At 52.2% G+C, this 26,128-nt stretch overlaps 1 protein-coding gene across 1 annotated transcript; it reads right to left on the bottom strand.

Annotated features, from left to right (window-relative positions):
• Positions 1–15,149: 15,149 nt before the first annotated feature.
• LOC135890506 (serine dehydratase-like) lies at positions 15,150–25,447 on the bottom strand. Its single transcript, XM_065417926.1, has 7 exons — positions 25,280–25,447; positions 24,780–24,819; positions 23,472–23,611; positions 21,027–21,115; positions 19,398–19,625; positions 16,173–16,297; positions 15,150–15,343 (listed from the first exon to the last, which is right to left on the bottom strand). The coding sequence occupies exons 1-7, from the start codon at positions 25,445–25,447 to the stop codon at positions 15,150–15,152; spliced, it is 984 nt and encodes a 327-aa protein (XP_065273998.1).
• Between the last annotated feature and the right edge of the window lie 681 nt (positions 25,448–26,128).

Genomic DNA, 26,128 nt, shown 5'->3' with positions numbered 1-26,128 from the left:
CTGTGTCCAGTTTTGGGCCCCACACTACAAGAAGGATGTGGAAAAATTGGAAAGAGTGCAGCGGAGGGCAACAAAAATGATTAGGGGGCTGGAGCACATGACTTATGAGGAGAGGCTGAGGGAACTGGAATTGTTTAGTCTGCAGAAGAGAAGAATGAGGGGGGATTTGATAGCTGCTTTCAACTACCTGAAAGGGGGTGCCAAAGAGGATGGATCTAGACTGTTCTCAGTGGTACCAGATGACAGAACAAGGAGTAATGGTCTCAAGTTGCACTGGGGAAGGTTTAGGTTGGATATTAGGAAAAACTTTTTCACTAGGAGGGTGGTGAAGCACTGGAATGGGTTACCTAGGGAGGTGGTGGTATCTCCTTCCTTAGAGGTTTTTAAGGTCAGGCTTGACAAAGCCCTGGCTGGGACGATTTAATTGGGGATTGATCCTGCTTTGAGCAGGGGGTTGGACTAGATGACCTCCTGAGGTCCCTTCCAACCCTAATAGTCTATGATTCTATGAGTTTAACTTTAAATAGGTGTGTGATTTCAATGGGAAACATTGCTACATTATAGCAGAATCTAGCAACACGGGTTGAGATCAGGGCCCATTGTTCCAGATCATAATAGACACTTCCTGCCCTGAAGAGCTTGCAAATTGAATACCCAAGAGTAGGAGGAGAAACAGCGTGGTGAAATGAATTGCCCAAGTCATACAACACAGTAGTGACAGAACTGAGGCTAGACTCCGGGTCTTCTGAGTGATAAAGTTTTTTAGGCATGGCCCCATTATGTCGCTTGAAAGCAAAGGCCTTTGAAAATTTCAAATGAGCCTCACTGTTATGACATCATTCCACTGCTAGCAATTAAAAGTGCTAACGACCTGATGTGTAGGATCCTACCCAATAAAAAGTAAACCCATACTGTCCGCTGATCCAGATGAGAGTTTGCAACATCGGTTTTAAGAGAAACTTTTTACATTTGTTCTGAAACATTTATGTTATTTTCTGCTTTTTTTGGAAGGGGAAGGATTGTGGAAGGTAGAAAATAACCAGTTTTCGGACTTAAGATAAAAAATTGCTGGAGTAAGTTGAGTTGACTTCTTATAATTAATGGCACGCCTTGTAATAGGATTCTCCAGCCTTTGGCGCTCCGTGGAAACACCTTTTTACATAAGATATTGCCCATCATGGAGCAGCAGGGTTTTGATTTATGGGGTTCCATCCTCCGGAAAACATCTCCTGGGGTTGCCTGACCAGTAAAATTTATCAGGGGGAAAAAGAAAGGAAATAAAGTAGGAAAGATCCTTTAGTGAGGGTTGCAAATGAGGCCCCCAACTAAATCAGCATCGTTCAAAAAAAGAAAACGTAGTAGATTGCTCCTCTTGTCAATCAGCTCTGAGAGGTCTGTCCTGGACAGCCACCTCTTGTGATCTTTCACCTCCAGATCTGACAGCAGCTCTCTCATCTCTCAGGGCCAACTGCGTGAAATCTACAGCTGTTGTTGCTGTTTATTATTTGTATTATTACTGCCTGGAGGTGCTGACTGAGACTGAGGCCTCCATTGTGTGAGGCGCTGCACATAAACATAACAAGAGAGTCATAGATTTCAAGGCCAGGAGGATGATGAAGACCATCTAGTCTGACCTCCTGTTTAATACAGGCCAGAGAACCCCACCTGATTTTTTTTCCCATAAAGCCCATAAGTTCTGTTCTGCAGCATCTCTTTTAGAAAGACACCCAGCCTTGACATAAAGACCATGAGTGATGGAGAATCCACCGTGACATTCCTGCCCTGGAAACCTTACAATCAAAATAGGCAAGACAGACAACAGAAATATTATGATCCCCTTTTTGCAGATGGAAACTCTGACAGAAAGAGGGTAATAGGCATGACCAGGGTCACATAGGAAGTCTGTGGCAGAGACAAATATAGATTCCAGGTATTCCGAGTCCAGTGCCTTAGATACAAGACCATCTGTCCTCTCTCTACTTGCACTAATGCAGAGGGACAGTCATAACAACAGCAGCATAAAACAATAATGGTAGATTAACTATTCTAGCTAGTATCTATCTTAGATTTCCTATCGTGCCTAGAGTGTGTGCACTGTAGTATCTAAGCACTTAGCAGCTTCAATATCATCCTCACTGAGCACTAAATGCACTTCACAATTACATGCATGCAGTCCCACCAAAAACTCCTTTAGGGGTGGAGGATATCAGGTCATGCAAACTGCTGTTGTTAACTAGCCTGCATCTGGAGTGTGGCACCTGTGGATTCACTCTGTCACCCACTGCCCTTTTGGAGACACCTTATCACCCATATTCTGCAAGATCCATGCACTGAGGCACACGGGATGAGTATATGGGAGAGATGGAGAAGGTGTTGTTACGGGCTGGATTTAATCACTCCCCTTCTCTCAAGACAGTTGCAAGAAGCCATTAAGCTCCTTTATGGAACCAGGCAGCTGAAACAATAGAAGTATCTACCCAAAATGCAAGCACATCACTGCCCAAAGCAAAGGCACATGTGAGCGGCGGGTTTCACTGGGTATAGTTTTGTGTAGGCTTGTTTGTCAATAAAGAGCCAGAGCTGGGAACTTTGCTATATGATGCCTGGTGCAACACCATCACCTGTGGTCACTATGGCTGGTACAACAGTCCTTCGCAGACAAATGCATGTGGGTGTGAGTAACAGAGGGGCAGAAACCCTACAGGAAGAGAAAGAGAAGGCATCCAGGAAGTTTCAGACACAGCCAAAGAAGCACTGGCTGTGTGACACTGGGAAAAAGCTAAGGGAGAGAACTTTTGGGCAGTGTGCTGGCTAAAAGAGGCCTGGAACTCAAGCAAAGAAACTATCTCCTGTTGTTTGATTCCTCCGGTGTTCAAGGAAACAGAACTTTGTACATTCTCTAAATAGGATTGCATCAAAGAAATAGCTGACTCGTCATCAATTTCCCCTCCTAACAGACACAATCCGCAGGACCCTGGATTTTGGTTAATTGCTTGGGTCAAAACGGGTAACTGTATAAAAGGTCTTTGAGGTACCAAAGTAGGGTTTGGAGCTGTGGGCCAGGTCCTCAACTGTTGTAAACAGGTCTAGCTTCACTGAAGCATAATGTCTTCAGTAGATTGACCCAAATGTACAATCTGGGCATATGGCTCGTAGCAGAGGGGGAAATGAAGGGAACAGAGGAGGGAGAGGAAAGATAATGGTGAAAGGAGACTATGGGTGAGAGCAACCAGCAGAGACAAAGTAGAGAAGGGCCAAATCAGAAAAGAAAAGAAAAATGTGCTGGGGGATGGGGGAAATGAGTATATGAAATATGCTAGGAAAATGGGGGAACCCAGCTGCTGAGAAAAACTGAAGAAGGGAAAGTGGAGGAAAGACAGAGAAAGGGGAAAGACAAGAGGGACTAAAAGTGCTGGGATGAGAAGTTTGCCAGAACCATCATTCTTTGCCTCCATGGCTGACCCCAGACCTGCCCCCCTCCAACTGCCATGGCACTCGCCCCCCAAGCCTTCCCGCCCCAGTGATATTTTTGTTCTGCAAAGGGGACAGGCGTTGGATACACTCTGCTGCCGGGAGAGGGGCTGGGACATGGCGCTGACCGAGAGAGGAATTGTGACATGGCTCATTGGGTTGTTGTTTATTATAGGTTCGTACAGTGCCTTGCACAATGGGACCCAACCTGGCTGTGCCCTTTAGGTGGAACATACCGGTTAATATAGGCAGGTGAGTTTGCTGCAGAGAGGTAGCCATATGGAAAGAGGGGGTTATAATGGGTGGGAGTTTGCCACGGGACCAGCGCTACCACAAGTACTTTATTAAATAGCCAGTTCCCCCAAACAAATCCTCTCACTGGGCCCAAACATGCCTAGTGCAGAGGGCCCTGAAGCACTAAGCGGCCAAACCCAAAGGGGCTCAGCAAACTCCGATGGACGTCAGGACTCAGGATCTGGCCCCCTGATTTCAGTGGGAGTTGAAGGAGCTCACACCTTTCAGGATCGGGCCCACGGGAGTAACCAAGCAGAAAGAGGCTGCTCAAGCAGCAGTGCGGTCGACTGTCACAGCCTGGCACAATATCGCCCAGGGGCATAGGAGTTGCAGCCAACCAAAGCGCCAGGGCGAACGCCACAGGCTGAAAGAGGGGCAGGGTTTGTCCCCCAGCCAGTGAGCATGTCAGGTGCCAGCCAGCCCTGCTACCAGGAATCGACTGCGCTCCCCACCACAGGACAAGCTGACTGGCCCCCTGGAATCCTGATACAGGCAGGACTCCTAGAAAATAGGCCATTCTCGGCAGCACCTTGACGTCTCCTTGAGGTGTGGCCTTTGCTTAAACAGGCTAGGGATGGTCACATTGCAGCTTAACCGGAGTGAGCCAAACCTGGAGTGCAAGTTATTCAACTGGGGTGGGGGTGGGGACCATGCCTGGGTAGAGGGGTTGGCTCTGTATGTGTCTGTGTCTGTGTGTTTAGAATGTGTCTGCGTTTGTGTGCATGGGTAGAGTGTCATGGGATAAGAGGGAAGGTCCTTTCATGGATTGAGAACTGGTTAAAAGACAGGGAACAAAGGGTAGGAATAAATGGTAAATTTTCAGAATGGAGAGGGGTAACTAGTGGTGTTCCCCAAGGGTCAGTCCTAGGACCAATCCTATTCAACTTATTCATAAATGATCTGGAGAAAGGGGTAAACAGTGAGGTGGCAAAGTTTGCAGATGATACTAAACCGCTCAAGATAGTTAAGACCAAAGCAGACTGTGAAGAACTTCAAAAAGATCTCACAAAACTAAGTGATTGGGCAACAAAATGGCAAATGAAATTTAATGTGGATAAATGTAAAGTAATGCACATTGGAAAAAATAACTCCAACTGTACATACAATATGATGGGGGCTAATTTAGCTACAACTAATCAGGAAAGAGATCTTGGAGTCATCGTGGATAGTTCTCTGAAGACGTCCACGCAGTGTGCAGCGGCAGTCAAAAAAGCAAACAGGATGTTAGGAATTATTCAAAAAGGGATAGAGAATAAGACAGAGAATATCTTATTGCCCTTATATAAATCCATGGTATGCTCACATCTTGAATACTGCCTCCTCATGGTCTCCTCATCTCAAAAAAGATATACTGGCATTAGAAAAGGTTCAGAGAAGGGCAACTAAAATGATTAGGGGGTTGGAACGGGTCCCATATGAGGAGAGATTAAAGAGGCTAGGACTTTTCAGCTTGGAAAAGAGGACACTAAGGGGGGATATGATAGAGGTATATAAAATCATGAGTGGTGTGGAGAAAGTGAATAAGGAAAAGTTATTTACTTGTTTCCATAATATAAGAACTAGGGGCTACCAAATGAAATTAATGGGCAGCAGGTTTAAAACAAATAAAAGGAAGTTCTTCTTCACACAGCACACAGTCAACCTGTGGAACTCCTTGCCTGAGGAGGTTGTGAAGGCTAGGATTATAACAGGGTTTAAAAGAGAACTGGATAAATTCATGGAGGTTAAGTCCACTAATGGCTATTAGCCAGGATGGGTAAGGAATGGTGTCCCTAGCCTCTGTCTGTCAGAGGGTGGAGATGGATGGCAGGAGAGAGATCACTTGATCATTACCTGTTAGGTTCACTCCCTCTGGTGCACCTGGCATTAGCCACTGTCGGTAGACAGGATACTGGGCTGGATGGACCTTTGGTCTGACCCAGTGTGGCCGTTCTTATGTTCTTATGTATACGTAGAAGGTGTGTCAGTCTGAGTGTGTGATCAGAGGGGGGAGGTGTTTGTGTATCTGTGTGTGTGTGAGAGAGAGAGAGAGAGTGAGAGAGAGAGTGATGTTTGTGTACACAGATGATGTATCAGTGTGTGTGTGTGATCAGCAGGTGTGTGTGTTTAGAATGTTTTGCTGTGTGTATGCTTGTGTGCATGGTTAGAAGGTGTGTCAATATGTGTGTGTGATCAGAGGGTGTGTGTGTGTGTTTAGAATGTTTTGCTGCTTGTGTGCCTGGTTAGAGGGTGTGTGTGTGTGCACACCCACATAGCAAATGGGCATGTCTCTGTGTGTGTATGCATAGTTTGTACTGCATGTCTGTGAATCTGTATGTGCAAATATGGATAGAGGGTTGGCTGTATGTTTGTGTGTCTTCATGATGAGAGAGAAAAGAGTGTGTGTGTGTGTGTGTGTGTGTGTGTGTGTGTGTGCGTGCACACGTGTGATTAGAGAGTATGTGTTGGTGTGCATATGGTCAGGGGGGTATGGGTGTCTGCTGCACGGTGACAGGTGGGTGTCTGTGTGTGTGGCGGGGAGAATACGGGTGTGTTTGAAATATGGCTGTATTTTAAATACTGCTCATGAACTCAATCAATAAATCACTGTAACAAGCAGGTCTCTGTGTGTTGTTCTCTTCTGACCAGAGACTGCACAGTGGGAATGGGAGAAGAGTGTAATAATTAATAATAATTATAATAAAAATGCAGAAAGACAGTAGCAAAGTAATTAAACTGAGCCGCAGCGCTGGCTAACGAATGCAGGGAACTGCAGTCTAAACAATCTGACTGAGAAGAAATATTAAGAGTAAGAAACAATAATACTCAGAGTTCAAAGTAGCAGCCGTATTAGTCTGTATCCGCAAAAAGAACAGGAGTACTTGTGGCACCTTAGAGACTAACAAATTTATTAGAGCATAAGCTTTCGTGGGCTACAGCACACTTCTTTGGATGCATACTCAGAGTGGCTCACAAGCCAGCATCACAGCTACTGGCTGTACATGGGATGATAAATATATGGAGATCTACCTATCTCATAGAGCTGGAAGGGACCCTCATAGGTCATTGAGTCCAGCCCCCTGCCTTCACTAGCAGGACCAAGTACTGATTTTGCCCCAGATCCCTAAGTGACCCACTCAAGAATTGAACTCACAACCCTGAGTTTAAGCAGGCCAATGCTTAAACCACTGAGCTATCCCTCCCCCCAGCATAGCTTTGACCGGTATGCTACACTGGGAACTCTACTGAGTTCAGTGGGGCTTGGTGGGGACCTGGGGAGCCAGAGTGACGATTTGAAGGAACAAACAAGCCTCTAAGAGCCTGCCTTGGGGTCTTTGCTATGATGCAGAGCACTCTGTCTATAAAGGGCTACAGGCCTCTCCCCCGGTACATCTACACGGCAGCTGGGAGGTGTAATTCCCAGCTTGGGTGGACGGACACATGCTAGTGCTGGTCAAGCTCGCATGTGGTCACCATGGCACAGGCTAGCCGCCCACACAAGGATCTGGGCTGGGATGATATTTGGGCAACTAGCCTGAGCCACCGCCCATGCCGCAGCCACAGTGCTATTTTTAGCGCCCTGGCTTGATTCAAGCTAGCGCCTGTATGGCTATGCGAGCTGGAAATCACACTTCCAGCTGCAGCGTAGAAATACCGCCGAAAGGTCTCCCCTGCCACAGGTCCAGGTTAGGCCGGAGAGTTGGATTCAGTTGGGATTATGCGAGGGCTGGAGACCTGATAGCTCCGAAAGGTGCCCAGATACATCTGCCAATGGGAGTCAGACTCAATGGAAAAACCCTGGTTGGTCAAGCCAGTGCGCTGACTGTTCCTACCATGGGAAGTCAGCAGCCGGGGTGGAGGTGTTTGGTTAACTCCCAGGAGAGCTGAGTCCCACTCTTGACTGCACCACTGACTGGCAGTGTGATCATGGGCAAAAGTCACGTCTTCCCATGCCTCAGTTTCCCCATCTCTAAAATGAGACTAATGATACTTACTTTGTTCAACAAGCTAACGGGAGGCTTCACTCATTGACAGGTGTGAAATGTTGTTCTTGTCCTAAACAGTTGCATATCCATTGCGCTGTGCTATTAAACAGCTTATACGATCCACCCCAGAGGTAGCTGCTTTTCAGTGGGCGGCTCAGTGAGCTATGCATAGAACAAAGGCATAAATAAAGGAATGGTCTAGATAATACTTAGCCCTGCCATGAGTGCAGGGGACTGGACTAGATGACCTCTCAAGGTCCCTTCCAGTCCTATGATTCTATGATAAATGAGCATATACATTAGCTAGCTAGACAAACAGACTGTAAAACATAGTATTTATATGAGGGTAGTGCTTAGAGGCCTCCAGCTGAGATCAGTGCCCCGCTGTGCTAGGAGTTGTACATACACATCACGAGACAGTCCATGCCCCAAAGACCTCACAGTCGAAATAGACAAGATAGAGAAAGGCTGAGCTCGGAAATGACACAGCAGGTCAGTGGCCGAGTCAGGAATGGAACCCAATTCTAACCCCTAGCCCATGCGCTAGTTGACAAGTTATATGGTGCATCAAAGCCATAACGTGTGCGGGATACACTTGGATGAAATGTGTAACCATAACATCATATTAATTCACCCAACAACGCGCCAGAGCCCCTGTCAACGGACTCACTGAAGCCAGTGGCGTGATGCCAGTTTACACCGTATATTTCTCACTTACCAAGAGATGCCTGGACACATGAACGTCCTCCATTAAAGGCCGATAGGTGAATGGGGAGGGGGGACAAGCCGAGCTGTGGAAAGTTACTGAGGAAAATTGGCCTTGCTAATTATTCACGTATCTCTATGTGAGTTTTAAGAGAGAGGTTTAGCGGGCATCTGAAAATCTCCCCTATTTCTAGACAACCGGCTCCCACACCATTCACTAGTTATGCAGCGCTGGATCCTTGGTAATTACCGGCAGCCAATGAAAATTACCAGTAGAAATGCCAGTTAAAACATGAGAGAGATGATGGCTAGAACAAACCAATAGGCCAAGTTCTTCGGGAGAAGGCAAAGGATGCTGGGAAGGATGAGCCAGCATCCCACACAAGCCTCTTGCACTGGCCCTGTTTTCAAGAATCCGCCCTCTGCAGAGCTTTGCTGATTCACCACCCCCGCCCGAGAATGGGAGAGTTGGTCTCCCACCAACCTACCTCCTCCAGCAGCCCCATGCCCCGCTCCCCCGCTCGTTCTGTCGTGTGAAAACGGCATCTGTTGTCTCAGGTGGACGGGAGAGGCAATAAAGACGGGGCTCCCCGTGCTCCTGTACGTGAGCTCCATGAACAGGAGACAGCTGAGAACAGCTGTTGCAGGGCCCAGGGTTTCACACAGCAAACAATGGGGGAGCGGAGGCCTAGCAAACAGGTGAGAGGAGCTGCGGCGTGACTCATCCAGGAAAGACAAAGACCCAGGAGACGGGCACTCGCAGAGGGGAGCAGGGCTGAGTTATTTTTATACCTTGGAACAACGAGCCATCCTGGCATGAGCCGCTAACTGCACGACACTCAGACGGACACGTGCCAGCTTTGCCCATGGTGCCAGCTACAATTTAACCCGGGGGTTGGCTCTGCTATGCTGGCCTAGTTCCACAGAAATCAGAGTTGGCTTTAAAGTCAGTTGTGGAAGGGGAGCTGGGTGGTTTGTGAGCGCCAGGCCCTTTTGTCTCGCCCGTGCTCAGCCCAAGTCACGGGATGCCGGCCAAACCTCCAGCGCTGTTTAGCAGCCTCTGTGGGCTCCTAGTGGACCGACCAGGCCACAAAGCCACTAGTGCGGGTGGCAAGTACCAGCCGACCTGGTGACTAGGAATGGTGGGTGGGGCCCACTGAAGCTACAGAAGGGGGGGGCACAGAACTCAACTGAGTATGGGGTGGGGAGGAATGAACAAACAGGAACTGGTGCTAGGGTGACCAGACAGCAAGTGTGAAAAATCGGGACAGGGGGTGGGAGGTAATAGGAGCCTATATAAGAAAAAGAGCCAAAAATCGGGACTATTCCTATAAAATTGGGACATCTGGTCACCCTAACCGGTGCAGATCAGAGGGTCAAAATGAGGAAACTAGAAGGGGTTAAATCAAAGGAGCAATAGAATTTAAATGCGGACCCAGGCCTAGTCGGGATTTGAACTCAACACCTATTGACAGGCTTGAAGGCCTCTAGCAAAGAGAGTCCAGGGAAAACAGCTGGGCAGGCTTGTCCCCATCCCCAACATGCCTCAACTCTGCTGTGGAAAGAAAACCTCTGCTTCCTTGTCTACACTGCCAGAATCTCTGAACACCTCCTCAGCTTCAGTGTCTTTATCCTCACCACCCCCTGCTTCGTAGGGCAGGGCTTTCAGGCATAGAGAGACTTTGGGTACATCTATGCTGCAAAAAAACAACAACCCCAAAGCAGCAAGTCTCAGAGCCCAGCTCAACTGACTAGCAGTGCAGACATTCCTGCTCCGGCTGGAGCCTGAGCTCTGAAACCCGGCGAGGGAGGTGGGGCTCGGAGCCCTGGCAGGAATATCCGCCCAGGGGTAAGCAATTATTGTTTGTCAAGGTCCAAATTTCTTGGTCAATGTACAGCCAAGGGCTGGACTCCAGAGAAACCAATACAAAAATAAAAACAATAATATACGGTCCATTCAAAAGCGTCTGGTGGTCCAGATTTGGCCCACGGTCTGCCTAGGGACTATCTCTACACTGCTATTTTTACCCCCCTATGCGAGCCCCACAAGCCCGAATCAGTTGACCCAGGCTCTGGGTTTTTGGAGGTTTTTTTGGCTGTGTAGCCATACACTAAGTGACTTGCCCAAGGTCACAGAGGAAGGCTGTAGAATGGCAGAGAACTGATCCCAGCTCTCCTCAGTCTGAGTTTAATCCCCTGACCGCTGACCCAGCCTTCCTCCCACTTGCCTTTTCATCCTAAACTTTCCCACCACTGGTACATTTTCCCCCCTGGAGGACGGGCTAGGGTTGAAAGCAGTCGGGCAGCTGCTGTCATTTTACCCATGGTGTCATGTCGAGTTGTTTGGAGGCACCAGCACGGCACTATCTCGAACCTGTCTTGTTCACGCTGTCGATCTAGGGCTCATGTTTTCAATGCTGCTTCTAGAGATGACCAGATGAAATAAGTGTCATATCATAAAATCAATACTAGCGCCTAGCTCTTGTATAGCGCTTTTCATCAGCTGGGCTCAACGCACTTCACCGGGAGGTCAATATCACAGCAGGCTTCGCTTGATCCAGCGCAGGCATGATCATTTGAGATGGTCTCTATACTAGAGAGGTAGATATACCTATATCAACATTTTTGAAAGCGTGGGCTAGCCATTAGGGAAGATGGGGGGGTATGTCTACACAGCAGTGTAAGCCTAGAGTTAGTGGGAGTCAAGTCAGCTGACCTGTGTCAGGGAACCCTGGGCTTGAGCGTCTACACTGCATTTTAACCCTGGGTTAAGGATTTTCTAATCCATGCTCAAATCTAAGTCTCTGGCATCCACACTGCAGTGCACAGATCCGAATCAAAGTAATCCTACCCCCGAGTGCCTAGCGCCCCCGCCCCTAGCGTTGACACTCTAGCCCTATGAATGTGTTGCACTGTGGGAAAACTCTACTGCTCCCCGGTTTGCTAACTGCGGTGGTGCTATTGATGGGACATGGGTGCCCCCTTAGGAGCCCAGCAGTCCGTAAAGCACATCATGAACTCCTTTGATGGCTGTGGCAGTCGTGAGAAGGCTTTGTACTGACCTCCCATCTAACCTGAGAACTGGGCTCTGCACCCCTCGGTGGAGTCATGCTGGCTGGAAACTGCCCAGGTGTGCCTGTCCTGAGGATCATTAGCACATCAGGCACCAGGGCTGGGAAACTAGTCAAATGAAACGTGCAGTTCTGAATTTTAAAGCGGGCTGGTCAGTGAAGGGGGTTTGGTTGGTTGGGTTTTTTTTATTTATTTATTTTTGTCCGTTTGTTTTGAAGTTTGCCATAAAATGCAGGTTTCAGAGGAAAAACACAGGCTGGCTGCTGCCGGCCGCGGAGCGGTGAAGTGCATCCCCAGGGGTTGGGGTGCAGTGTGCTCCAGCCCCACCCCAGGATCCCTTCTCCCTGCCCCCACCACAGCCTGAGAGGCAGGGCTAAGGGATCCCCGGGAGGCTGTGGGAGAGTTTGGGGGCTGGCACCCACTCACCAGCCTGACAGTGCACACTGCCTCAGCACACACAGCCCCAGGGAGCATGGGGGGCCCAGGAGCAAGGGACAGGGGGTGTAGCAGGACCAACTGGCTACCCTGCAGAGAGAGAGAGCAGCAGAGCTCCCAGCTGTCCCCCAACATCCTGGCAGCCAGGCGCCACCTCCCACCTGTCAGCTTTGCTCCCTGCTCTGGGCAAGCTCTGCACAGCAGCAGCTGGTCCCGTGGGAGGCTGCTGGGAAGTTTTGGGGCTGACTCCCACTCGTCGCCCTGACAGTGCATGCTGCCCCAGCACCCCTGCACATGCAGTCCCAGGGATGGGGAGTGGCTGGGGTGTTGGGGATCAGCTCCCCCATCCATGCTGAGCTGGGAGCTCAGCCGCCTGCTCCCAACAGGGCAGCTGCTTGGTCCCCACTCCACTTCCCCAGGCTGTGTGCACCAAAATCTGGCCGTGCTCTTGTGACCAGGAAGCAGCTCTCTTTGCAAAGAGTCTCTGATCAGTCTCCATTGCAAACCCAGCAGGTAACGTGCCTGCAGCCTGGTGTTCAGCAGACAGTAGGTGGTTAACGCTGATCGGAGCTGCTGCCATCTGCAATAGAGTGCAAGAAACTGCACCCCGGATTGTTGGCATAGGGAGGACTAAGGAAATTGCCCCCAAGGAACTCTGGGATACATCCGGAGGACTGGTGGGACCCAAGTCAAGCTGAGACCACGTGCATACAGGAAAGCAACAGGGCTTGGACTCTAGGTCCCACTTTAACACAGGCCTGGATCCTCCATCCCCTCAGGGCCCTGGTTTGAGCGCTACGTTAAAACAATTGGTGCGTGGCCTCAAGGGGGGTTAGGTTCGAGCCTGAGCTCACATTGCTGTGTACACATACCCCAGGAGTCAGGCCTCTTGGGGCCGATTCTTGACTCTACCACAGACTTCCTGTAACCCCGCTGTGCCTCCATTTCCTCTTTCAAAAGGGACAGTGAGACTTGCCCACCTAGCAGACGGCTGCATGCCTTAATCAGTGTTTGCGACGTTCGTGCAAAAGCCGCAAAGCATTATTATTATGATTGAGTCTGGAAATTAAAATGGGCCTGAAATATGTTAAAAGAATGTCTGATTATTCCCAATTGTTTGCAGTGGGGTTGTAGCCATGTCGGTCCCAGGATGTAGAGACAAGGTGGGGGAGGTAATTTATTGGACCACATTCTGTTGGGATGAGAGACAAGCTCAAACAGAAACTGGCTCAATAAGAGATATTGCCGCACCCACCTTGTCTCTCGAATTAGTCCCAAGACAAATATAAAAACTGGATCTGAATTGGCCACCCTTCCTAGTTGCTGAAAAACAGACGCCCTTAATTTCCTCATTTACTTTTTCATATTTGGGGCAAATTTCTGCTCTTTGATCTGCTGAGCGGAACTCAGCTGTGTCCTCTGCAGGTAGGGAACTTCCAGGTGGGAGAGACTCTGCTGCCCCCTTGTGGACTGAAATCTTATAATTGCCTTGCATCAAATGCTTGTTTCTTCTCTGCTGTGACTTCAGGGGAGTGTATAAGGCAGGTTTCTTGGGATCTGGGCCCAGCAGTCTGAGGGGACCTAATGTAGCAGTGAGGCAGTGGGAAAACCCTACAGGTCTGATTTTCAGAGATGCTGAGCTCCCACTCCTCTAGTTAAAGACAGTGGGAGCCGCAAACACCAAGCGCCTCTGAAAAATCAGGCCCTGGGCGTCTATGAGGAGGGTTGAGGGAACAGTGGCAGGGAATGGAAGATCAAGGAGTACCTTGGAGGATACAGAGTGGGTGTGGCTTAAGAGGGGAGGCCATTTAGGGGAGTTTGGTGGAAGAAGATGACGTGTCTAGGGGACATTCCAAAGTTTTGGTGGATTTAATAATACAGGAGACCAACAAAGGATTCTGTTTAAATTTGAGTAGGGCTCCTTTCTCAGCCCTGAAAGGCTTTTGTTTTTCAATATTTTTTTCTAGCTTAGAAATATAAGCAGTGCTGGAAACTCCAAATTTGTAAGTTGTACTTTCATGATAAAGGTATTGCATTATGGTGCTTGCATGAGGTGAATTGAAAAACACGATTTCTTTGTTTATCATTTTTACAGTGCAAATATTTGTAATAAAAAACAATAATATAAAGTGAGCACTGTACACTTTGTATTCTGTGTTGCAGTTGAAATCAATATATTTGAAAATGTAGAAAAGCATCCAAAAAATTTAATAAATTTCAATTTGTATTCTATTGTTTAATGGTGCAATTAAAAGTGTGATTTTTAAAATCGCGATTAATATTTTTGAGTTAATCACATGAGTTAACCGCGATTAATCGACAACCTTAAAGAAAAGCACAAAATATCATGAGACTTACAATAAAATCATCAGAATGGGCAACAAAGTATCTGGAATAGCCAGGCCCGTTTTGCTGGAGCACTCCTTGGATGGTCTCAGAGATGGGTATTGTCAGATCTGACACCTTAGTTGAGCAGGCAGAGATGTTAGATCTTTAACAAAGACTTCCTTTCTCCCTAGTGTGCAGGCAACTGTTGAGTATTCATGAAAATGATCATGAAGCCAGAAGGGTTTCACAGATTTTTAGCACAAATATTTATTCACCGAAGCGTTTGGCCTGTGACAAGTGCTATGCAGAATCCATCATTCACTTTCCTTTATTTGCTAGCTAGACAAGTTTCAGTCATCCAATCAGGAAGCAGAAACAACTCTATTATGACTGGTGACCAATCACAAATAACAAAGAGCGGACATGAACATTTTGCCCCACTGTCTGAGAATTATTCAGCAAATAAACCCCTGTGAATAACAGAAATCAGGGTCAGCCGTGAACGGTTCACACTGAGAAAGATGGGTTAAAACCACAGTGCTGGATAGTCACAATCCACAACTTGCCTAGCTCCAGTGAGTGCCCTAAAGTACCTTCCCAAATGGCACCGACTGCCACAGCTCATAGAGAACCAACGTTGCTCAGCTGATTCCGCCTTCATTCCTACCCAGGACGCGCAGAGCAAGCAGCCACACCCAGCAGCAGTAAAGCAGTCAGTGGTGAGCTCAGGATCTAAGAGTAGCTTGGTATTTATTCTATAAACTGGTTTGAATTCCATTAGATTCCACTTACAATAACCCCACAATATGATTTATTAGTGTCTGCATGGGATCCCATGCACCCCTGCCCTGTGAGCCATCCTGGGGTCGGCATCCGCAGTCATTTCATGCCCAGCTGGGTTTTCAGAGCCTGGAGCCCAGTCATTTGGATGCTGCTTCCTCCGCACACGATGATGACAATGGAGTCCAGGTCTGGGTTCAAGTGCCCTTCTCGCTGCAGCTGTTGAACACGACCTGTGTAGAGTAAGGCCAGAGGGGCTCCACAGGCAGGCTGGACCAGCATCCGCTCATCATCTGGGCAATGCCGGCAGGAAGGAGAAAGAATCACAGAATATCAGGGTTGGAAGGGACCTCAGGAGGTCATCTAGTTGAACCCCCTGTTCAAAGCAGGACCAATCCCCAGACAGATTTTTGCCCCAGATCCCCAAATGGCCCCCTCAAGGATTGAACTCACAACCCTAGGTTTAGCATGTCAATGCTCAAACCACTGAGCTATCCCTCCCCCCATAAAGGAGGAACTCCGCTATGCACTGGCAGTAGGCTGTTATCCTCACAGGGGGAAGCCACTAGAGGGAGGAATGACCATCGGCACTAATTGGAGACTAGCCCTTGTGCTTTCAACCTAAGCTGGTATACTGCATATGCGACACGCTTGATCTGTCCACTAACATTCAAATTCCCTACCATTACATTGTGCTCCAGGCCAGTTGAGGAAGCCCGTCTCTGCGCTTAATTTCTTCAGGCCTATGGCACAAGTCCTTTATTGGCTGTAGCACAGTTTGGACCCCTCTACTCGGGTGAAACCAAATATACACTATTAGGATACATTTGGGTCACAGCTGGGCCGTAATTGCATGGCACAGCCGTAACTGTAACATAGATGGGTCTGCCAGTGTCTCTGATCCCTGGAGCTGATTTCCCCCGTCCCCGTTTGACAGAAAAATGGTAACTAAACCTATGTTCCTATTCCGCAGAGAATTGGCAGAATCAAGGGTCAACAATTTCCTTATCCAAAAGGGAGAACTCGGAGCACGAAGCACCTCTGATAGGCGTTAGGTGGTGCTGTTGGCTCGCCGTAGTCAGCCAGAGAGCAGCATCAGCACCCAGTGTCTGTAGGACTTACCCAGGAACAGCTCTACGGCTTGAACTGCTTCCACATCCTCCACCAGTTGAGAGATGATCTGGCATTCGCTGGCACATTCCAGTGCCCGGGCAGACACCGTCTTGGCTCCTAAGCATTTGGCCACGCTGGGAAATGGATAGCAAAAGAGAGAGCCCCCATTAGAGCTCCGAGCTGGGAAATCCAGCCCAGGCCAGAGGGTGGGGAGAAATTCACCCCTTCACCTCCGCAGCTAGGACTTTGTGGTGGGGCAGGGTTCTAGGCTGGCAGCCCTTGAGGAATGCCATTGACCAGACACAGCACGGGACAGCTGTGAGCCCCACCAATGAGCCTCAGCCTTGAGAAGGAGGAAACCATCACAAGGCGGGAGTTTGGTCTCCATGGCCCATCCAGCCTTTTGCCTCTCTGCTGGGATTGCCCCCAAGGTGGCCAACAGTGTTGCTGGGTTTTGGTGATGTGGAGCCCTGGATTGAGGCCTGCCAACTCATTGCACACAAGGACCACCAAAGGGTCAACAGATAGAGTAAGAACTTGCAGTCATTACTGACTCAGGCTGGATCTGAACCCAGTGCCCCTAGAGGTGGAAGGCGCTGGAGCTCTGCAATATTTGCATCCTGCTGCAGACCCAGAGCATGAGCAGCAGCCCACCCTATGTCCCACCTATGAAAACCTTTCAATGGGGTGTTCTCCAGAGCTTGTTACAAGTTGCACCCTAGACAGGACCTGACCGCAGCAAACCAGAGCACTGTCCACTCATTTCATCCAGAGCAAGGGATGGTGACTCACAGGTGGCCTTTGAAGTCCAAGGCTGGGATTCCCAAAGGAGCCTGCGGAGTTGGGCTCTTAGCTATCGAAGCTATTTCCACAGTCTCTCTATTGTAGTGTCCGAGCACCTCATGAGCGTCAATGGATCTGTCTTCACACCAGCCCTGGGCAATACTCTTATCCCCATTGTCCAGGTGGGGAACTGAGGCACACGGAGGCTAAGAGACTTGCTCATGGTCACACAAAGTCTGCAGCAAAGGAGGGAACAGACCCTCTGTCTCCCCAGCCTGAGGCTACACCCAAACCACTGGCCCAGCCTTCCTCTCCTAACAGGCTCACACTGCTCTGGAAACCCCAGCCCTAAGAAGGAAGGCTCAGATGACTGTCTGGCTGGCCAGTTCGATCGGATCCTCATGGACAAAATTCATGGCAGATAAACTCTTACGGGAGTTCAGGAAACCGCCCCAGTATCCCCTTTGCTCATTTTGGCTTCAAATCCCTGGGAAAACACCCTGCTTCCAAATCTTCTTAGCAGGTTTCTGGCCAGCTCAGTACCTGAGAGGCCACACCAGGCCCAGAGAGCAAGGACTTCTTATCTACTACTGGCCACTTTTAAAAACCAAGGGAACATTGTGGGTTGTGGTTTTAAGTGTCTATCCTAGCACCTCCTTAAAGTTTTGACATGTACAACACACTGATCTGTGTACAAGCCAGGGAATATAGTCCAGGACATCTCTGAGATTCTCTCTTGAAGTGAATTGGAATTATCAATAATTAGAGGATTGGGCCAAAAGAAATCTGATGAGGTTCAACAAGGACAAGTGCAGAGTCCTGCACTTAGGACAGAAGAATCCCATGCACTGCTACAGACTAGGGACCGAGTGGCTAGGCAGCAGTTCTGCAGAAAAGGACCTGAGGATTACAGTGGAGAGAAGCTGGATATGAGTCGACAGTGTGCCCTTGTTGCCAAGAAGGCTAACGGCATTCTGGGCTGTATAAGTAGGGGCATTACCAGCAGATCGAGGAACGTGATCGTTCTCCTCTATTCGACATTGGCGAGGCCTCATCTGGAGTACTGTGTCCAGTTTTGGGCCCCACACTACAAGAAGGATGTGGAAAAATTGGAAAGAGTCCAGCGGAGGGCAACAAAAATGATTAGGGGGCTGGAGCACATGACTTATGAGGAGATGCTGAGGGAACTGGGATTGTTTAGTCTGCAGAAGAGAAGAATGAAGGGGGATTTGCTTTCAACTACCTGAAAGGGGGTTCCAAAGAGGATGGATCTAGACTGTTCTCAGTGGTAGCAGATGACAGAACAGGGAGTAATGGTCTCAAGTTGCAGTGGGGGAGGTTTAGGTTGGATATTAGGAAAAACTTTTTCACTAGGAGGGTGGTGAAGCACTGGAATGGGTTACCTAGGGAGGTGGTGGAATCTCCTTCCTTAGAGGTTTTTAAGGTCAGGCCTGATGAAGCCCTGGCTGGGATGATTTAGTTGGGGATTGGTCCTGCTTTGAGCAGGGGGTTGGACTAGATACCTCCTGAGGTCCCTTCCAACCCTGAGATTCTAGGATTCTAGGATTCTTAAGTTGGGCCCTGGACAGAGATCGGATCTGTCCTGATTTCTGGCTTTTTCTGTCTTGAACTGCCAGACAGGGAGCGCAGGTCCCTGGCTGGCTGCTGGCGTTCATAAATCAAGGGAGCTCAGGGTGGGAATATCATTCACAGAGGGAGGGTGGGACTAGGCTAGCCTAGCATGGCAGGGCTGCCCCAGAGCTGCAGACCCTGGAATCCCAGGGTGTCTCCAGCCCCAGGGCAGCCTGCATGGTGGAGCACCGCAGCATCCAGCCAGGCAAGCTGGCAGGGAACCAGGCAGGTTCCCAACAAAACCAGGCCTGTGATTCAGCAAAGCAGGGGTTCCTCCAAAGCAGGGGTGTGGAAAAGGGAAGCCTGCCCTTGAATTTCCTACTTGAAAGCCAAGCAGAGGATTCCAGCCTCCAGAGTTGTCAGTCCGGCAGCTGATACCAGCTGCAAACTCCCCACAGGAGAGTGAGTGAGGGGCATCAGCCAAGAAGTGCAGGGGGGGGGGGAGAATTGGGGTGACAGCCCCTCCCCCACCACATTGGGTAAGGGCTGTGCCTCTTCTGAAGCACTAGCTCGACTATTATTGGTCTCACTTACTCCCTTCCCCACCCACCCGCTTGTACATCGCATGCGCCTGCCATTTCCCTTCCCTGTCATTGTAACGAGTTTGTACAGCCCCTAGCGCAACAGCCAAGGCCTCAACATGCTGTTGCAAGGCAATAAAATAAAATAATAATAATAATATCCTCAGATCCCGCCTCCCCTCCCCGCACCTCCTGCAGATCCCCCATCCCCTGCCCACACCCCCTCTGAGCCCCTCCCCTGCCGCCACCCCCTGCAGAGCCCCCTTTGCAATCAATTCCCTCCTGTCTCCGCACTCACCTGGTTATCTCCGGCAGGGTGACCAATCTCCCAGCCCTGAGCGCTGCACTGAAGCTGTCAGCTCCTTTGGTTTCCACAGCAACGATGGGTACATCCTGCCAGCCCACGTCCTGCAGGCCGGCCACCACTCCAGCCAGCAGCCCTCCACCGCCCACCGCCAGGACGATGGCTCCCGGCTTGTGGCCTAGCAAATCCTTCAGCTCCCTGACCATGCTGGCATGGCCTTGCCTATGGGAACAGGGTTGGAGACAGCAAACCAGCTGTGAGACACCAACCAACGGGCACTTCGGTGTGACGCGTCCATGCCGTGCCGGGCTCGGACAATGGCTGGGCAGCCCCCTAGTCCCACGCAGACCTAGCTGCAGTTCCCCTGGGAGCTGGTCAGGGCACATGCTGCCGCCTGGCCCAGCTGGCAGCAAGAATCTTGGAGGTAGCAGAAGTCAGGAGAGGTGAGAAGGGGGCTTGGGACCATGAGAGGAGGGATGGATAGATGCACAAGCACAACCCAGGGGGTCGAGGGGCTCCCCAAATGTCTCCTCTCCTGAGGCTCCCCCTCAGACCAGTGGCAGGATTTCAGGGCTTAGCCACACCCTACCTATCAAGTCTGACATCGCTACAGCGCTGCCCGCCTCCGCTCTGCCATGCCAGCCTCGCGTGGCCCGCTCTCTGCCCCCGAGCTGGCAGGAAACCCCCGCCCCGGCTTCCTGCTCCTGCCCTCCTCCTGGATTGGGTGGCATTGGAGACGAGACCACGCGGAGCTGCCCCAGGGTCTGAACTGAGGACGGGGAGACCAGCCTGGCTGCGTGTGATCATTAGGAGCGTGCACAGCCCTGCAGGAATGGGCCAGAGCCCAAGGGCAAGGGGCACCTGGGCCAGTGACTGAGGCCGGGGGGGCACTCGGACTGGTTGTTTGCGGACAAGGCTGCTGGAGTGATTTCGGGGGGGACTCTCGCCTCCCCGAAGGCTGTCAGAGGCAAGGTGGGTGTTCGGAACAGGGAAGCCACCCCACCCTTCATTCCCTTGAGCCCCGTTCCCCCATGCTAACCCCTCAACTCGTGCTGAAGTTGCACACCTGCTTCAGCATCTTCCTCAATCAGGACCTACCGGGTCACTTTCTCCCACTGCTCAGGTGCAAAGAGACACTGGGACGACCGGCAGGACAGGCCCAGCAAATTCCCCTTGGAAACCCCCAGCTGGCGGCATTCAAAGACAACCCTCCTGACCCGACAGCTGCCCCAGAGCGCGGAGATCTGGTCTGATGAACAGCTCTTTGCTCCGGAGCTGGGCTGTGTCCATCCCTTGCCAGCTCAGTCTAAAGGGAGGACAAAAGGGCTTGACCCACCCACACTCCCACTGCACACAGAGTCCACCGGGAGCAGCTGGGACGTGGAGAACCCGGCAACCTCCTGGAGTTCTCTCCCTCCTGCGCCACCTCTTGTGCACCCTGCCTGGCTCATCTCACCACGTGGATCCCACCGCAGCCCGAGGTCAGTCACACTGGGGCCGATCGGCAAGAACCCCCTGGGAGCTGATGGAGAAACCGTGCAGTGGGGGGCAGGGGTGGGTGTGGCGAGGCCCCAGGCCTGAAGAGCAAGGAACGGTATAAGGGCCAAAGCCCCAACTTCTCACCAGATCAAAGGATGGTCGAAGGGATGGACGCTGACCCAGCCTTCGGTCTCCGCTAACGCCAGGGCTTGGACGTGGGCATCGTCCCAGACCTGCCGACACAATGATGCAGGGAAGGATCCATGACCTACCTGCCGCTGCCAGCTTCAGCCAGCCCTCGCTCCCCTGGCTGGCTAGGAACGGCCTGCCCACCACTTAGACTGCGTGCTGTGTGGGGCAGAGACTGTCTTTCCTTGATATGTATGTGCAGCGCCGAGCACAACAGGGCCTGGCTGGTCAGGGGAGGCTATGCACCAGGTCCTGGTTACCCTCTCCTGGCAGGTCCTGTCCAGTGCAATGGAGTTACACTGATGGAAAACTGGGGGAAGAAGAGAATCGGGCCCAGTGACTTTAGCGGGTGCCGCTGTGTGTTTGGTTGTGCCTGTGTGTGCGAGGAGAATCAGGCCTGCAGCTCTGTGAGCACGTTTGTGTGCATGTGACAGGAAATGACACACCCGGCCAGGTCTGGCGTTCAGCCCTGTTCCCCGTGACTTGCACTGGGTTGGGTGCCCGCGGGTGAACGAGGCTGGAATTCGGCCCCTTTTGTCACCTCAGTACACGGGTAACGTCTGTTTATCTGAATTTCAATTCTTCTAACGGCCTGTGTCCTCCCCACAACCCAGCAGGGACACAGGAAGCAGGGAGAGGGGGAGCAGCCGCAGGAGAGAGTTGCGGGCTTCTGTTGGTCTGAACACCCTGTTATCCAAGGGTGTCAGATCCCCGCCAGGCCATTCAGATAAATGGAATTCACCCGGATACACCTCGCTCCCAGCTACCCATTAGCAACGTACGGCAAGTTAAACGCCTGGCAGAGTAAAAACACGGAGCTGGAGCTGGACCCTTGGGGAGGTTCTGCGCCAGACGGCGCTATCCCAGAACCCCACTGGTGCACAGTTTTATACCCACTGCCATTCTGCAGGGGTTTGCCGGGCGCAGGCGTGACCAGTGTGGGACTTTTCTGTCCTGTTTTTATGAACTATCCATATGACTCTCCCCGTCACTTTGGGATTGCTAGGCAGTGAGTGCAGAGGGATTCAGACGCTGCTGGTGGGAAGACCGGGAGACACGAGGGATTAGCGCAGGGGTGGGCAAACTTTTTGGCCCGAGGACCACAGTGGGATTGAAAAACTGTATGGAGGGCCGGGTAGGGAAGGCTGTGCCTCCCCAAACATCCTGGCCCCCGCCCCCTATCCAGCCCTCCCACTTCCTGCCCCCTGACTGCCCCCCTCAGAACCCCCGACCCATCCACTCCCCTCTGCTCCTTGTCCCCTGACTGCCCCTTTCCGGGACCCCCCACCCTAACTGCCCCCTGGGACCCCACCCCCTATCCAACCCCCCCGCTCCCTGTCCCCTGACACCTATCCTCACTCCCGCCCCCTGACAGGCCCCCCGGGACTCCCACGCCTATCCAACCTCCCCTGTTCCCCGCCCCCATCTGCCCCCTCCCACTTCCCATCCCCTGACTGCACCCCTCAGAACCCCCGGCCCATCCAATCCCCCCGCTCCTTGTCCCTGACTGCCCCCTCCCGGGACCCCCTGCCCCTAACTGCCCCCCGGGGACCCCACCCCCTATCCAACCCCCCTGCTCCTTGTCCCCTGACTGCCCCCTCCCGGGACCCCCTGCCCCTAACTGCTCCCTGGGACCCCACCCGCGCCCTGTCCCCGATTGCCCCGACCCCTATCCACACCCCCGCCCCCTGACAGGCCCCCCGGGACCCCACACCTATCCAACACCCCCCCACACGCCCCGTCCCCTGACAGCCCTGCCCCATCCAACCGCCCCCTGCTCCCTGTCCCCTGACTGCCCCCCCAGAGCCCTCTGCCCCTTATCCAACCCCCCACTCCCTTACCATGCGGCTCAGAGCGGCAGGAGCTTGCAGCCACGCTGCCGCGCTCCAGGAGCGGCGGGCCAGAGGCTGTGGGGGAGGGGGGACAGCAGAGGAGGGGCTGGGGGCTAGCCGCCCCGACCGGGAGCTCAAGGGCCAGGCAGGACAGTCCCGCGGGCCGTAGTTTGCCCACCTGTGGGTTAGCGTCACGTGGCTCTCTGGGATGATGCGACTAGGTCGCTGAGGACTGGCTAGAACCAACCCAAATCAATGGAGGCCATGGGACTAAGACATTGTTACCGTGTCTGGGAAAGGCTGTCGCTGCAAATACTCCCTGGGAGCAGGGCGCCCCAAAGGGGCCGACACAAGCCTCCCGCCAGAGTCTGGCTCAGCTGCACTGGCTCCAGGGAGCCACGGAGAGAGACAGAGATTGCTGGTGCCCGAAGGCCCAGTTTCGGTGTCATGGACTCCATGGACCTGCCCTGTGGTCCTTGGGGTCCGGCCTGCTACAGGGGTCACTCCCAAGGGACTGGTTACAGGCTGGGGCACAGACCAGACCCTGTGCATCCGTGACAACAGGTACCTTCCCAAAGACCTCCACCTCCGTCCCCTGCTCTTCCAACTTCTGCACTGTGGCCTGGGGGGTGCTCGTTGGCACTATGATGGTGGCAGGGATCCCCAGCTTCCTGGCAGCGTAGGCCGTGGCGAAGCCAGCATTCCCCCCTGTAGGGACAAGGAGACAGGGGTCAGTGAAGAACAGTGGGGGCTTGGGGACCCCCCAGCGTGGCAACGGAACAATGATCCAGCGGGCTCTGGATTCGGGCCCTACTCGATGAATCAGAAACAGACCCAGGTCTCCACATCTGGGTCCACGCATGGATGAGGGCTATTTGGAGTCAAGCTCCCCCCTACCATGTAGGGAACCCTAAATCACAGCATGAGAACCCATGCTGCTCCCTTGACACAAAGATCTCAGCATCAATCGCTGCCCCCTGCTGGCTTCAGGGGCAGAGCTGGAAGCGGGCGTGTGGGGACAGGCACCCCAGGCGGGTACAGAAACGCGCAGTGAGCGGCACCAGCGCATTGGCTCCAGCCTGCGACAGAATCTGGACCAAGCGATTCAAATAAAAGAGCTTTGATGTGTCAACCTGGAGTGGGTTCTAATCCCCAGCCCTCTTCAGTGCCAGGTACCCGCTCTCCCTGGCAGAGACCAGGCCGGCAGTCAAAGGGAGAACAGGATTGTAAGATCTGTTCGCCGACACACAGCATAGAATAACCCGCAGCCTCTTTGGGGCTATTTCCCCTCATGGATTTACAGACTCACTGGACTTTGGAATGAGCAAGCTCATGCCAGGCGCAGTGTAATACGGACCCACTGATACAGGCCAAGCCCCCATGCCCCCCCCCCAATATATCCTGCAGTCAGACTGAACTCGAGTGCAGGGAGCGTGGTGGCTAGCACGGCTGAGAGGGTGAACGTCCGGCTTTCCACCCTTCAGATGACTAATCGTTTGTCTGTCCCTCTGTAACCCCAGACCGGCTGCTCTCGGTTTACTGCTGAGGCTAGAAACGCTGAGTCATGAGACTGCGTCGAGACACAAACATTATGCCCAGAAATGATCCACTGCATCATTTCACACCGCTTCCCTCTCCTTGGGTTCCTGGCTGAGTCCCAAATGTGTCTTCTGGCCTGGATTTGAAAGGCCGGATGCCCTCACCTGGGCCTTGGCAGGGTGAGAGCTGACGTCCCACTTCCCCTGTGCTTTAAAGAAATCTGCACCGGTACCCCAGGGAACGCCTGGGTCACCTCCCCAGGGATCAGGTGATGGAGCAGAACGGCCCTGTCTTGCTAAATATCCCAAGGCAGAAGAATAGTTTGAAGTAAATTTACCTGTCGAACAAACAAAATGTTTGCAGCCTTTCTTGGCAGCCTGAAAGAGAAAGTAGAGCTTGGAATTCACGTAACTCACTTCTCAGGGCTGGCCTGTGCATCAGCCAACACAGATTGGAGGTAAAATTAGCGATACAATTACAGCTATAATACTGCAACGTCAGGAATACAATTTGGACTACACACCCACACCCGAATGCATTCTGTGCCATATACACACACGTTGTCTGCACCACCACATACACACACACCAGTGTCTATTGCACCCATACTGCACACATACACACTAATGTTTCCGCACCATTTTGCAAGCACATACAAGTGTGTTTTGCAACCCCCCCACACACACTAGGCACACACCAATGCATTTTGCACCATCCTACCCACACACAAAAATGCACACAGCCTTCTTCTGGGCATACTCACGGCACATTGTGTCAGTCACCAAGCGCCTCAAAACATCAGAAGAGCAAGGGCTAACGTCCCAAGGCTGGGCTCACCTCCTGACAGAAGTAGCCAATCCCCCGAATCTTGAACGAGCCGGTAGGTTGGACATTCTCCAGTTTCATGTAGACCCTGGTGCCTGCAGCCTTGGACAGGGCCGTGCTTTCCAGCACAGGAGTGAGGATGTGGAACCCTCTCCCATCTCTGTCCAACAGGGCTGCCATCGGTGTCAAAGAAAACACCTAAAGTACAGACAAGGCATGTCCCAAGGCAATGAGACAAGGCAAGAGATACAAGAGGCCAAATCCTACTCTCAGTTAAATCTGGAGCATTTCCACTGATTGGAAGTTAATGGATGGGCCATCCCTAGACATTGTGGTGCCCTACACAGGCCCCCTCCCCCCCCCGCGAAGGGTGGCTGGCCTCAGGCCTCCGCGGGGGGCGGCACCCAAGGTCTGTGGGGGGCAGGAGCAGGCTTGGGGGGCAGGGGAGAAACTGCCTCCCAGCACGAGCCAGCGGAGTGGAGCGGGTTAGGGCCGGCTCGCTCCACTTCCTGCTGCCCGGTGATTGCAGGGTGGGCCCGACCCCGCACTCACAGGGTGGCGGGAACTGGAGTGACCCAATCCCAGCCCACTCCGCTCTGCTTCCCTGGCTCCCAACTGTGGGACTTGGGGGGCAGGGGGAACCGCTCCCCAGCACTCACCGGTGGCGCGGCTGGGAGCCGGTGGAGCGGAGCCAGCTGGGGCCGGGTCACTCCACTTCCCACCGCCCGGTGAGTGCAGCGTCGGGCCTGACCCCTGCTGCAGTCCCCCGGGACATAGCTCAGGGGAAGAGGTGGGGCGGAGCAGGGGTGGGGGCAGCTTTTCTGGCCAGCTCAGCCGGCCAGGGGATCGGGCTGGCCGCTG

This window comes from Emys orbicularis, chromosome 16 (genome assembly GCF_028017835.1).
Source record: "Emys orbicularis isolate rEmyOrb1 chromosome 16, rEmyOrb1.hap1, whole genome shotgun sequence".
NCBI classification, from domain to species: Eukaryota; Metazoa; Chordata; order Testudines; family Emydidae; genus Emys; species Emys orbicularis.
This window is presented reverse-complemented; position numbering and strand designations above follow the sequence as displayed.